The sequence below is a fragment of the Emys orbicularis genome, chromosome 1 (genome assembly GCF_028017835.1).
Source record: "Emys orbicularis isolate rEmyOrb1 chromosome 1, rEmyOrb1.hap1, whole genome shotgun sequence".
Taxonomy (NCBI): domain Eukaryota; kingdom Metazoa; phylum Chordata; order Testudines; family Emydidae; genus Emys; species Emys orbicularis.
Window position 1 is genome coordinate 26740306 of NC_088683.1, and position 14085 is coordinate 26754390.

Sequence of the window (14085 nt, forward strand, 5' to 3'; positions counted from 1 at the left end):
CTGGATGATGAAGACGACAAGGAGACTTACCCTGCCAGCTTGCCCCTCTTTCTGCCAATCCTGCCAAAGTCAGTCCCAACCCCTGTCCCCATAGGACGTGGACTCCATGCATGAAAAGGGGAAAGGCAAGGGACATGTGAGCAGGAGATGGCTACTCTCTGCTATCATCCCCCTGGAGATAGGCAGGGATTTTCTGGTAGAAAATATTTCTGACCCAGACAATAATATTTCAAGCAAGTTATCCCTTCATGTTCAGAATAACCTTTACTTTAGATGTCATGTTTCTTGAGTAGCTGCTGGGAGCTCAGCTGTGCTGTCATGAGCAAGGCTGAGGCAAGTGAACTGTGCTGTCATGAGCAAGTGTAGTGACCCGACCTCCACGCTATTCAGCAACTATCCTATGGGTGGGTCTCATCCCCTGCTCACTCAGAGTGCAAGTGCAGAAAAAAAACACATAATTAGGAACAATAGGACAAAATCTTCACAAGGTGAACCTCCAGGAGCTTCCTCTCCCCTGTGCAGGTATTTCCTGGGTAGGGGACAATTTGGCACTGTGTCTCTGAAATCAAAGCACGGGAAAGAGGTGTGGGAAATGGAAAAAAGAACAGGAAAACATTGTCAAAGTTGAGGGCTTGCAAAGTATGAAAAGTGCAATATGCTGCAGGACCTGTTGTGTTGGAGTCTATTCAGCAAATACATAAGAAAAGAAAACAGAGGGAAGAAGGTGAGAAAGCACAACAAAGGTTCAGAGGATGTGAAAATCCTACACGGGTGAGGTCAATGGCTGGGTCAATTGACTCAGTAGCAATAAATAAACTCAGAAAGCTGAGTGTACAAGGCTGATGGAACTGAAAGCATTAGCGAGGAGATGTGAGACATTCACTTATGAAAGATACACTACAAACCCAGAGGAGATGAAACAATTTAAAGTACTGTCTGGAAGAGGGGGGAAAATAATGTAACTGAACTCAACAAGTGGCAAGATATCAAAGGCTCAGTTTTGTTTATGAAGTATATTCACCCTCAGGAACCTAACATTCTTTGTGCCCAATCCTGCACCATGCTATGTACTTTTGCAGCACTTAGCACTTTACAAGACTGAGAAGTGCAGAACTGGTCAAAAAATGGTGTTTATTTCCCTGAAGAAAATTGCAACTTTTTGGCAAAAAATGTCTAAAACCGAAAACTGAAATTTTCAATTAAAAATTGCTGCTATGGTGCCTTATGCCCCTATTCCCCTCTAGGGACCAGAATCCCAGACCAGATTACATTTCCCAAGATGCAACCCAGTCTCCCCTCTGACAGTGCATTATTGGAGATGTAATCTGGCTGGGGAATGCAGCCCAGGTTGGAGAATGGAGGCATGAGGCACGTGAACTACAACTCCACTGAGCACCTGTTCATCATTTCTGCATTGAAATGTTTGTGTTTGTGTTTTTGCAAAAATATTCATTTAATTGAAAGCTCAATTTTCTATTGAAAAAAAAAAAAGTTTCAACAGAAAATTTTCAACCAGTCCTAGTAGAAGATGCCTTTTTGCTTTCCACTTGCCTGCTACTGTTGTTTATAACAGCTGCAGTATTTGCTTAGACATACATAGAATTACCTGTGCCAAAGTCTATAAAACACAATAACACAATAAATTTACTCCAGGTTTACAGCAATTTAACTGAAAGCAGAATATGCTGTCTTGTATCTGACCCATTGGTTTGTAAATCCTTTTGACATACATTTAGTATGAAAGATACTATAGAAAACCAAATTTTATAAGATAAGCAAAAATTGTGTGAGGAGAGCAGGTGAAAGTTTGCCAGCGCTCTTCAATGGCTGTGTTGTTGCTATAAAAATATTTGAAATAGTAATTCTCCCCTCCCATTTTAGTAATTTCCCCTCTTGTCTGGATTTGATTTTGAATTACCTAAATCTGCAGTTTCATGGAAGTGCCTTAGTCTTTGTTATGGCAAGAATGTCCCTTGTGCACAGCAATAGACTACATGGCCTAGTGGATAGTGCAGTAGACTGGGACTCAGGAGACCTGGGTTTTATTCATGATGTTGCCACCAGCATCCTTGGACAAGTCCCTTCACCTCTCAGTTTCCCCATCTGTAAAATGGGGATAATACTTTCCTGCTTTGTATAGCACTTGGAGATGCTACATAAGAACTAGTTATTATTTGTTTCTATCTGTTGCACTTGCTGTTATTTTTAATTCTGTATTATACTGGGCTATGTGGCTTACATTATACCTTGATGTGCATCTTCTATTTCTCTTTATAAATTACCCACATAGAAAGCAGTTTTTAATGATTTTCAGAAACATCATGACAAAGAAATACACTAAGATACATTATCTAGTGATTTGCAGTCTACCCTAGTGGTACAGACCAACATTTAGCTGCCCTTTCCCTCTGAATTGTCAGTCCCCCTGGGGCACTTTCATTCAAATGCCAAGTCCTTACTTCATCCATCACTATCCAGCCTTGCTTGTAGACAGATTGGGGTGTGATTGATCAGAATTCTGGGAATTAGGTTGGGATATTCAAGCATATTAGCTGCATGCTAGCCCAGAGCATAGTGAGCCAGCATGCTATTTTAGTACAAATGGCAATACCCAAGGAAGTTTGTATTGACACATAGACAAAAAAATGTGTATATACAGCAAAGAAATGTAAAATGAGTTTCTCTAGGATAGTAAATATATTTCAGCAGTATGAAGGCTTAATAAATCATGAGAGAATTAGCCACAAGTGAGCCATATGACAGCATCATTCTCAAAAGCTGAATACATTTTATAGAGATCATTTGTGGAAAAGTAAGCAGAAAAAATACTTCTTTCACAAATGTGATTAACTTCATTCTCTCAGAAATGTGTTCAGCTTCACTCATTACAAACATCTTTATAACTGTGTGGCTAATAACAAAATCCTTGTAACCAGATAAGGAAAAGAATGTTGAGTTAATATCTGCTTAATATGGTTTAATGTACAATTTTACAAATAAAATGTCAGGCAGATACTGTACTTAAACCTGTATTTTCTAGGAGAATTATAAAGATTTCCTGATGCGTGATGTGAATTAGCATAAACTTTAGGAAATTATGCATAACATGAAGAGTATTTTTTAAAATATTGCTCAGGAAAGATGCCAAATAGCAGCCCTGATGACTGAAGTCCTCTACCCTAGAACAGGTACAGCATGAGCAGCACCTCTGCAAAATTTCTCACACTGCCTCAACCCTGAGTTGGAGAGAGAACCTATAGGAGTGACCAGAGGGTTTGTGTCTCCATATGCATTCAGTGTTTGACCTCTATGTAGTCTTTCTAACCATGGTTCCGATGATTATCTAATGGGAACTAGACTGAGATGACTTGTCCATTGAAAACAGGATTGAGAACACCAGACAGTTATCAGAAAACTTTCATTTACTAAGGCTGTGTCTACACTAGCACTTTTGTTGGTATAACTTATGTCACTCAGGGGTATGAAAAAACCACCCCTCTGAGTGACATAAGTTACACCAACAGAACTGCCTGGGTGGACAGTGCTATGTCAGCAGGAGACGCTCTCCCACCAACATAGCTACCACTGCTGGTTGGAGGTGGTTTAATTATTTCAATGGGAGAGCTCTCTCCCATCGGCATAGAGCAGCTACATGGGAGAGCTTACAGTGGCGCCGCTGCATTGGTACAGCTGTGCTACTGTAAGGTGTCTAATGTAGCCAGGGCCTAACAGTCTCTGTGGGTTTGGATACATGACATGGAGGTGAAAGGCTCTAGTACATCCTACTAACATTATATCATGTTACTCTGTTAAAATAATTTTAAAAGTGTGTCCATTAAGTACAGTTAGAGAATGAACTAGCCTTTCAACTTTGAAAGCCAAATTCGGCTTAGTTTATGGGCAGCAGTGCAATTTTGCCAGCAAAGTTGGCGAGCACACGTAGACCTTCAGCGTACCCTGAGTTGCCCTGGTCCTCTCCCAAGGCCCTTCAGCAGTACGAGCCCCATTTCATAACCCCACCACCACTATCCATGAACACCTCAGTCTTCTCAGACATACACTCACTCATTCCTCCTTCCAATTTCCAGTTTCTCTTGACAAAATTCTCCTTGTCCTGACAACTGTCCCTCCGCCGCATACACCTCATTACGCCTCCAATTTTCCCCTCAGCTTTCCTCACCCCAAGCTTGTGTTCCCCAAACTCCCTTCCCCCAAGATTTTCCCTCCCCTTACACTAGCTTGTGGTCCTCAATAGCTCCCCTCCCCTGTACCTGAACCTCTGTGGAGGGTAAGTAGAGAGTAAAAGCTGGAGCTGTTGCTCGGTAGGGGGCTACGGTTCCATTTCTTTTTTGCAGCTAGCTCAGATCCCTCCCTGCCCCATTGGACTCCCTCTTATCTGCGCATATGAACTTGTTGGGACCAAGCACTGAGCAGCTTCATGCCTGCCCAGGAGGTAGAGCAATGCCTAGTGCCCACTGTTGCAGCCTTTTCTCTGCCCACTTCAGTAGCTGATTGTCAGCAGAAGGAAGACAGAATTAGTGCTTCTCAAGGCAGCAGCCTCAGACACCCCACTTTGCTGCCTTCCTCTTTTCCTCCCTCCCAAGTGTCTGCTGAAAGGTGGAGAGGTGAGGACACACATGTTGTCAGCCATTCCTCCCAAAAAAGTACATTCCTACTTACATATGAAATTATTCTGAGGGTCTCAGTCCAGTCCACATCATAACCTACACTGTAACTGGGTACCTCTGGTAACTTTGCTCAAATGTTTTTGATGCAGCAACACCACCCTGCTGTGAGCAAGCTTGCACAGCATCTGACTATTCCATGCCGACCTCCAGGCAGTGAAGTAAGGAGTTTATTGTCTACACTTACTGAAAAAGATCTATTCCAGAATAGCTACGCTAGTAAATTTCCCAGTGTGGACAAGCCCTTAGTCTTTCAGTTTCAGTGAGAAGAAATGTATGCAATAATAAATAATGTTAAAAACATGTTTCAATTGTAAAATATAATGCCCATATAAATGGGGGCTGGTATTTTTCTGAAGATAATTAGTCTCTTTCAAGAGGTTTAATTATAAAATGCATTAATAAGATGGCAGACAGTAATGCCCTCTGCAAAAAGTCATCAGGGGCTGCTTTTACCGCTAGATTTCCCTATTTAACATAGATTGAAAGCCTGCACATGCAATTACAGTCATTTCTGTGCAGCAGGGAAACTCTGCACCTCTAATGACACAGACATATTTATTCAAGAATTGCATAGTAGCTGAGGCAAGTTTAAGGTAGGCTGGTGTGAATAGTTTCAAAATATATAAAAACACAAACATCCTTTTTTGCCACATAGCAGCTATGTACATTGTCTCCTTGTGCTGAACATGTTTAAAATTCTGATTGTATGTGCTGGTTGGCTTCTATTCACAAGACAAGTATTAATTACTTAAGTATAAAATAAGGATAGTTCAAAAAGCGTGTAACAAAAGTCACATGCTGGAGGCTCTTTATTCTAATGACTTAAGAAAGCTTCACATTTTTATTTCTAATTAACCTATCAATAGTGATGTCGCTTAAATACTCCATAGGAATATTATCTTCTCATTATTGCCAGAAAACATGCTGCCCAATTTCATAGCTCAGTTGTTTTTATGCATGGATGGAGAATATGAATTAACTTGAACTGAAACAGACTTTTTTTTTTAGGGACAACTCCCCCCGTGCACACTAGTTTCATAAGTACATTCAATAAAATAATATGCCAGGAAAAACGAATAATGTTTATTTTTATGCTTACACATTATTGGAATACAGTACAGTAGCATTTTGTTCATTAATTTAATCATGTCAGTAGATAAATTAGTGGATTCTGATAGGTATTTATCTCGACTAGTGCTAAAAAGTCTGCCAGAGCTATATTCTTTTAAAAAAGAAACATCACATAAAATTAATGCTTATGAAATTTTCCAGATTCTTAGCCCTGGAGACTGCATTTCTACAGAATAAGTACAGCACAGGCAGCAGCCATGCAAGCTTCCCACAGTGACCTGCCAATGGGCGTCATCCTTAAACTGGTGGGAAAATTCTGAGGGAGGGGAAAATAACTCATTCATGCCTTCTCCTTTTTGTTGAGACTGCCAAGAAGGTTACAAATCACTGTTAGTGCCAATTGCGGGGGTGGTTATTGTGCTGCAGTGCTTGCCTGCTGGGAACTGGAATGAGACCACTAACTCATTTCACATAGGCCATCAAACAGCCATCAGATGGGCTGCTTTCATTATAACTCTGCATGCAGATCCCTTGTGAAGCTGTTCTTAAAGAAAAAAAATAATGTAAAAGATTGGAAGCCACAATCTGTGGCTTTATGAGGCCAAAATATTGAATTCCAAGGGCTACATTCTCCAAACCCTGCATGCTATCTGTGCCTTTGAAAACTGGGGATTGGGGTGCAAGTGCTTTTGCGGTCTGCCACACAAAAAATTACACCAACACGACATGTTAGTACCAGATGCTAATTCTCCAGGGATTTGAGGTTTGGTTCAGATAAGCATCCAGAAAGGTGGGGATGTTTATCTAAACCATTTAGGGACTATCCAGATCATTTTATACCCTCCCCACTTAACACCACTCCTTTCTTCACAAGCCTCACATAACAAACACAGAAAATAACCTTTACTCCTGCAGGCCCTGTCTCTCCCACGGCCTTGAGAAGTCTTCTCATGTGAGATTCCTCCCTCCATGCACATCTTCTGTGGGTACCAAACTGGCCCAACCCTCCCCCTGTGGCTTGTTGATAGGGAGGGACCAGTCTGCAGCACTCCATTTCCCTCACGTAACATCAACTTCTGGGGGCAGCCAGCCAGCCCACTGCCTCCTTACCTCTGCAACAGGACAACACCAGGATCTTCCAGTCCCGGCTACTGTCACTGCACACTAGTATGTTCACAGGCTGGGTTGGAGATGCCCAGGCTATATGAGGCTGGTGTATTAAACAAGCCATTCTCACAACATAATTTAATATGTGGACAAAGAAAGAATGTTGTTTAGTGTAAAAGCACAGGGGCCCGGATCCACAAAGGGACTTAGCTCAACTTAAGATTGTAGCGTAGACATGCCCTATGTTAGGTTGACTTACAGCCACCACCCGGGGCAGGGCTTCTCCCCTCCAGCGGGGAGATCCACGCCTGGAGTCCAGTCAGCTGCTATGCTCCCCGGGGGGAGCCGAGAGCCTGGGGGGGGCAGCCGGGCTCCTAGCCAGGAGCCGGGAGACTCGGTGCAGCCAGATTCCAGTGGGGAGCCTGGGTGGCAGCCCAGCTTGGAGTGGAGACCCAGAAGAGCCCTGAAATTGACAAGACAGACAACAGCCGATGTAAGGAACGCAATGTCTACATAGACATTATGTTGTCCTAACTGCACTGACAAAAGCCCTATGCCTCTGGTGGATGTGGAGTTATGATGTCGGTGTAGTAGGGCTCTTTCATCAGTGGGAGCAAGGCTGTAGTGTGTACACTGACATAATTAGGTCAATGTACGCTGCCTTACATCAACCTAACTGTGTAGTGCAGACCAGGCCTTAGGCATGGCAATGCTGATTGTCACAATGCCTAACTTGTAGGCGCTTAGAAAATCCAGCAGGCGTGCTAAGAGGCAACCTACCCAATTGGTCCCCAGGTGTGAAATGGACATTTCCTGGTTCATGGATCACTCTGGGGTTAGGCAGGAAATAGATGCCTGAGCGCCTTGAGTAAGGCAACAGTGCACATACCCAGAGGCAGAAACTCTGGCAGCTAGGGAACTTCTACTGCAAAAACTTAGGCACTGAGTGAGTTTAGGTGTTTTCAGGGTTAGGCAGCAGCCAAGTGGGAGTTTTGTGACTCCAAGTGGAGGCTAAAACTTGGACATAGGCACCTAAGCATGGGAGTTAGGTGCTTAAATACCTTTGTGGATCTGGGCCAGAGTGACTAAATGTACAATGGCAATGTTGGTACATTACCCTATAAACTCTGTATACATTTTTAAGACCTCCAAGTGGAAAAGGGTTGCTCTGTGGCTGAGGTCTCATGCAATAGGCAGGACAGGTGTATACCTTCCTGAGAGACAGCTGACTTTTGCAGAAATGCCACTTTACAATAATGGTCAGATTTTCAGACAGCTCCCATTCAGCCCCTAAATGAAGTGGCCAGATGTTCAAAGGCATTCTGCCTGCAGCACTTTCCTTTGCTCTTAATAGGAACTGCTGGGCGATGAGCACGCTTTAAAACCTGGCCACTTCATTTAGGTGCCTAAAGGAGAACTGAGCTCTCTTGAAAATCTGGCCCAAGTGCCCCAACAAAGGGGGCCAATTTCCCCTTGAGTTGTTAATTAGTTGGACTAGGATTTTGGCCCTTTTAAAACTTCTCATGTTATTTACACATTCTTTTATATTTTAAAACAAGTTGAAAACTCCCTAGTGACTCAGCTATTTGCTGCCTATGTTGAAAGAAATATTTTAATCCATTAAATATATAAAAGGTTATTTTAATAGCAAGTTATTTTCTTCAATATGGCCAATGAGACCAAAACAAGGGCAACCAGCGGGGGGAGGGGGAGAATATGATATTAACTTAACCTTTTTCCATATTAAAATGGATTAAAATCTCTGTCCACTCAGGAGTGCAGAGGAGTTGCTATGGGCTTTACAAGAAGGACTGTACTCTGAACCATAATTTTCCTGAGTGCCCACCTACAAAGGGTTTTAATCAAGGAGTTTTAAAAAACACCTCCTCCGTTGTATCTACACTGGCACTTCTCTGCTCAGTGCATGACATCATACAGTCTTCATAGTCTCTCTGTATTCCTCCCTACAATACATTTGGTACAGTCACTTTAAAATTGGATACACATGACCAGCAGTCAAGTACCTCCCACTGTGAGAAGGCTCTAGATGCAGGTAAATAGAGTTCTGATCCTGTTGAGCTACAACAAAGCAGACAAGCTGTCCTAGCACTGATAAATACTATTGTTTAACCTACACCGCTGTTTTCCTAGTGATTCTTCCTGAGTCGCTGATCTTCAGCAACTGCATCTTGTTTATATTGCCACTGCTCCTTCCGATATCATCCAGTGCTGCATTTTGGAGTTTGGTTACAGGCAAAATGAATTAGTGGTTTCTTCAGCACAGCTGCAAAATATTAACGAAAGGGCTGATGTGCTGCTAATAGCGTGCTCACCGACCTGTCGCTTGGCCACATTGGTGATATAACTGTCCAGCAAAATGAGGGGGAGGCTGCATGAACTGCATTGCATGAACTGCATCAGATTTGCTTTTATATACACTTTCTCTACCAATTTCTCCCATGCTGATCAGATATGGCTGAAAGCAATCTCTCCCCTAATCATTGAGAAGATGTGAAGTCTCTGCGAAAGTCAGCTCTTCTCAGTAAGACAGTGGTGGCAGACTCAAATAGGTACCAAAACTGGGAGGGTGACAGGAGTGTGGGGACTGCGAGTGGCTATGGATCAGACATATTACAAAGGGGTGTGTACTGTACATATACAATATGCAAATACTTATTTTTACATGTGATGTACTTTAGGCTGTAAAATGCGGAAAAGATTTGATACTCCTGAGAGCTGGTGCAGAGTGTTACTCATACGAGCACAAGATAAAAGTGATAGGCAGAAACCTTTGGGAACCTGATCCTGCATTAATGAGTGTGCTGCTGCATAGCCATCAGACCTGCTTACTCTCTAGCATTTGGTCAGTTTGCTTAGCCCTCTGGTCGGTCCCTCGCTGTCTCTGGCTTTCCTCAGTCCCACTACCCCTTGCATAATGGGAACAGGGACAAGCAAAAGGGAAGAGGAGCAGCGAAAGCTTGCAGGTCCTGTGTCTGTACCACTTTAAGGCACCAAACATCAGGACAGGCAGGACTTGATATTAGATCCATTCAAGGCAGCTGAAGCTAAAAAACTGAGCTGCTGGTAGCCAGCCAGAGAGCATCAGGCCTGGGCCAAAACACAGAGCCCTACACCAATTTAGCAGCCTCAAGATTTTCAGAAGTTAGGTAAGTATCCACTTACCTGAATTAAACCCAAGTTATGAATCTCTTATAGTTTCCCCATTATGGCTAACATATATGATTAATATACCACATGCAAAAGAAAAACTAATGTCTTAGAAACTGCTGTGAAATGTATACCAATTTGCATCCACATTTCAATTTTGAGTAGTGACAGATTCCTTTAATAAAACTAATTATTAAATAACCCAACTGCTTCAAAAGAACATACAAACATGAGCAAATTAATCCTCACAACACCTCTTGTGCGGCTGGTAAGTAAATCGTCCCATTTTATGGAAAAGGAAACAAAGGCTGACAGAAATAATAATGAACCTGACTGTGGACATCAGTCAAATGGCAAATCAGTGGCAACAGAGCGAGAATTAGAACTCAGTAGTTTGTTGGTCCCACTATAGTTCTCGGTTCATTAGACTATACTCGTCCATCATTTAGAAAGAGCAGGGCAGTTTTTTATGAATGCACAATTCAATATATGATCTCACAAGCACCATGATGTTTCTATTTAACCTATGAAATAATTAGCTTGGGACGCCAAACTTTCCTAATTTACTTAATATTAGCGCTTCAAATGGTACTTTAAAATGGGATGATACTAACTTAACATGATTTCGATATCATCACTGATAGGCCAGTGTGTCTATACCATTAACTTCAGGGTCCTGTGTGACAACAGCAAAGCCAATACAGTACTGCTTTCAGTGATAATCAAGCCAGTAAAACACAGAAGAGATGGAAAAGTTTCCAGTGACTCCAGCACATCAAGCAGTCAAAAAACCCTTTTTTGTATAGAAGGCATGAGACATGTTACAACCACAATACATTAATTTTAACAAAAGATGAGCAACATAATATTCCATACTCAGAATCCATTCTGCAGGTTATTTAGTCTGTTGATACTGTCCTTCAGATAGATAGGAACAAATGTACCTTGATGTGACTGGCTGTCATTCAGGAAACCTGTGATCCACCGAATATGCCTATTTTTTTAAATGTTCATTTTATTGCAATTTTTGCCTGACTTGATATTTTTCTTACCTGACAGGTGGGGGATCAAATAATTGAAATCAATGGGGAAAGTACACGGGACATGACACATGCCAGAGCAATAGAGCTAATCAAGTCTGGTGGCAGGAGAGTGCGGCTTTTGTTAAAGCGCGGAACAGGCCAGGTTCCGGAATATGGTGGGTTTTCATTATTTGTGTGTGTGTGTGTGTGTGTGTATTTAAATTACATTTATTGTATACTAAGTATCAATTACACATTTAGATCCCAGCACTTAAGCACATACTTACGTGCTTTCCTGAATATGGGTGGACTTATGAGCATGCTTAAGTGCTTTCTTGTACTGGTGCGGAAGATATGAACACATCATTTTCAGCTATGCCAACCCTGTACAGGCAATACTTAAAATATATCTACTGGTAGGAGCACTTTGAACTCTTTAGCGGCATCTCTGAGTGTGCTAGGAGTTGCTGATGCATTCTTATAATCTTGCTTGATAAAACTATCCCTTCTAATACACTTCTATTGGTATTTCTCTGTACATTTGGAATCATAGGGGCTGATCCCACTCCCATCAGTTCAATGGCAAAACTCCCACTGACTTCAGTTGTGCAAGAGTGAGCCTGTAGTGTTCATTTTATAATTTATTTCTTAAGCTTTCTCATTTATCAGACAACCAAGAATTTACATGGATGACATAATGAAAGTCAATTCTGAATAAAGAGACAGCATTTGCTCTTTTGGAAGTTGTAATAGGACCCTTTAATCTTATTTTTAAATTTTGTTTTGTGTTTGTATTTCCTTGGAATTTTTTCTGTTCCAACTTTTTAAAAGGCTTCTAAAAAGTGTGTATAATTTCAAGCCATATTGAAACATATTTGTTACCTGACAGACTGCAATGGTGTATGTTATATAAGTATGTATTTAGTGATATCTTGAAATGTATGTGAATATATCAATGCACCTTTAGCCTCAAATCCTGCAAACATTTACTCATGCTTAAATTTAACACCGTAAAAAATCCATGGGTCTACTCAGAGTAGTAAAGTTAACCCTGTTCATAAGTATTTGCAGGATTTAGGTCCTTACAGAGCTTTACCAATTAATTTTATTTCCCTCTGGTCCATAGTGATTCCTCTGAAGTCATTACCACCAATATGTATGTATGGTAAGAACTATTACATACAATGCAGAAAAACATAAGAACTGCAGACTTATATAGACCCCTTAATAAAATCCCAGAGCTTTAAGAAAATAAATAATAAGATAATAGCTATGATAAGCAAAGTTTAGCCTTACAATCAGTTTTAAAGATCTGTTGTAGTCCACTATAGTATCTACAAGTAAAGTATAACAATTCCAAGACAAGGAACACGATAGCTAAAAGCCCTAACACTCTAGAAATGTATAACTGAAACGCCTCAGCAAGACATAGGGTGCGGGCAAGGACTGATGACACATTATGATAAATTCTGTAAAATAAATAGTAGAAAGTTCAGAATGAACCTTAACCTGAAGAAACAAGAATTTAAAATAACCAAAGCCTTTGTAATTATAAAATAAGTAAAATATGAGGTGAGGGGTTTTGGCTAAGCAATCAGAATTTCAGATACTTTTCTGAAGTATCTGAACCACTAAGATATATAGAATAGGACCTGAAATTTCAAAAGAAAAGGCTTTTTCATGAGACTTACATTACCTCCTGACACCAGTTGGTCCAAAAAATACCCTCACCCTTTCTAGTGGTATTTTGGCATTTACAGTGTCATTTCCAGACAGAACCCAGGAATTACAAAGATATGAAAATGTAAAGTATTTTTAAATATAAAAAAAATCTATTTGAGCTCTCAAAATTGTTAGATTTAGGTTTGATTAAAGGCTCAGATCAATTTCTACATTTTCCGTACTGATTTGTCATCCCCATACTAAGCACTGCAGTGGGCACTATTAAACACACTAAGTCAGCCAGTTGTGACGAACATCTGTCTAGCCATTGTGCCACCTCAGGAGTAGTTAAGAAAACCCCAGAAAAAGAAATGTTTTTTCCAAATGATGGTAAAAATGACCCCAAAGAAAATTTGGACACTTGAGGACAATGTGGTCCTGAGGACATCAAACTAATCAGTAAAAATGTTACTGTTTTTGAACCAAGAATGTGTTGTTGCATAGTAACAAGACTAAAGAGACTTTTTTCATGAAAATAAAACAGCAACTCTGTTTTTGCCAGTAGATATTGAGAAAAGAAATGTTTCTTAATAGCCTAAAGTCATCATAGTGTCAAGAAACCTGCCTCTTCTAGGAAGACTGGTGGGTATCGCAGTCTGTGAATCAATGACATTCAAGTCTCTTGACTTAGTCTTGAAAATTCTGGGTTTGCCTTACATGAGAAAGATCCTTTTTGATTTATAGGACCATTGTGTTTTTAGCAGAATGAGAGATTTGTACTACGTACAAAAGACAAATTTTTTTTGAAACCAAGGCATAATAGGAACCTAACTGATACCAGTTGAAGCAGCTTTCAGTCCAGAAAAAATTAAAATTAACAATGATAAGAATGTTCTCTGCAAAAGAAGAGAACATTTAATAAAAAGATGAGAGCACTACGTGAAAAAATTAAGGGTCAGATGATCAACTGATGTAACTCAGTATAGCTCTGCTAAAGTCAACCCAACTATGCCGATTTACATCATCTGCTTCAATACATGCAATTATATAAAAGAAAATGATTTGGGGGGGATGTGCTTGGGGAAGGAAGGGTTTCATTTGAAATGGGTTGGGAGGGTGGATTACATTGACCCTTTTTATGTGTTCTTATAAATAATGTACAAGCACCTAGGGGTTTAGAGAAATCAAAATAAATAATATAAATATTACAGTTTTAAATTAAAAGTTAACTTTATCCTCAATATTTTGTGGTGTCACTCCCATTAATACCAGTGTAAGTCTCCCAGCTACTGCCCCTTTCTCTTCTGAAAACATTAGCGTTAGTGTCCGTCCGACTTCAATTGAGATCAGCTAAGAAGTTCATACTG

The 14085-nt window shown here is 40.6% G+C and overlaps 1 protein-coding gene across 1 annotated transcript in view; it reads left to right on the forward strand.

The window, feature by feature from the left end:
* The window catches only part of MAGI2 (membrane associated guanylate kinase, WW and PDZ domain containing 2), a 1116794-nt gene that overhangs the window by 1082961 nt on the left and 19748 nt on the right, over nt 1-14085 (forward strand). Inside the window, exon 21 of the mRNA XM_065403425.1 lies at nt 11094-11232. Within this exon, the coding sequence (XP_065259497.1) occupies nt 11094-11232 (139 nt within the window). The remainder of the gene's footprint in view (nt 1-11093; nt 11233-14085) is intronic.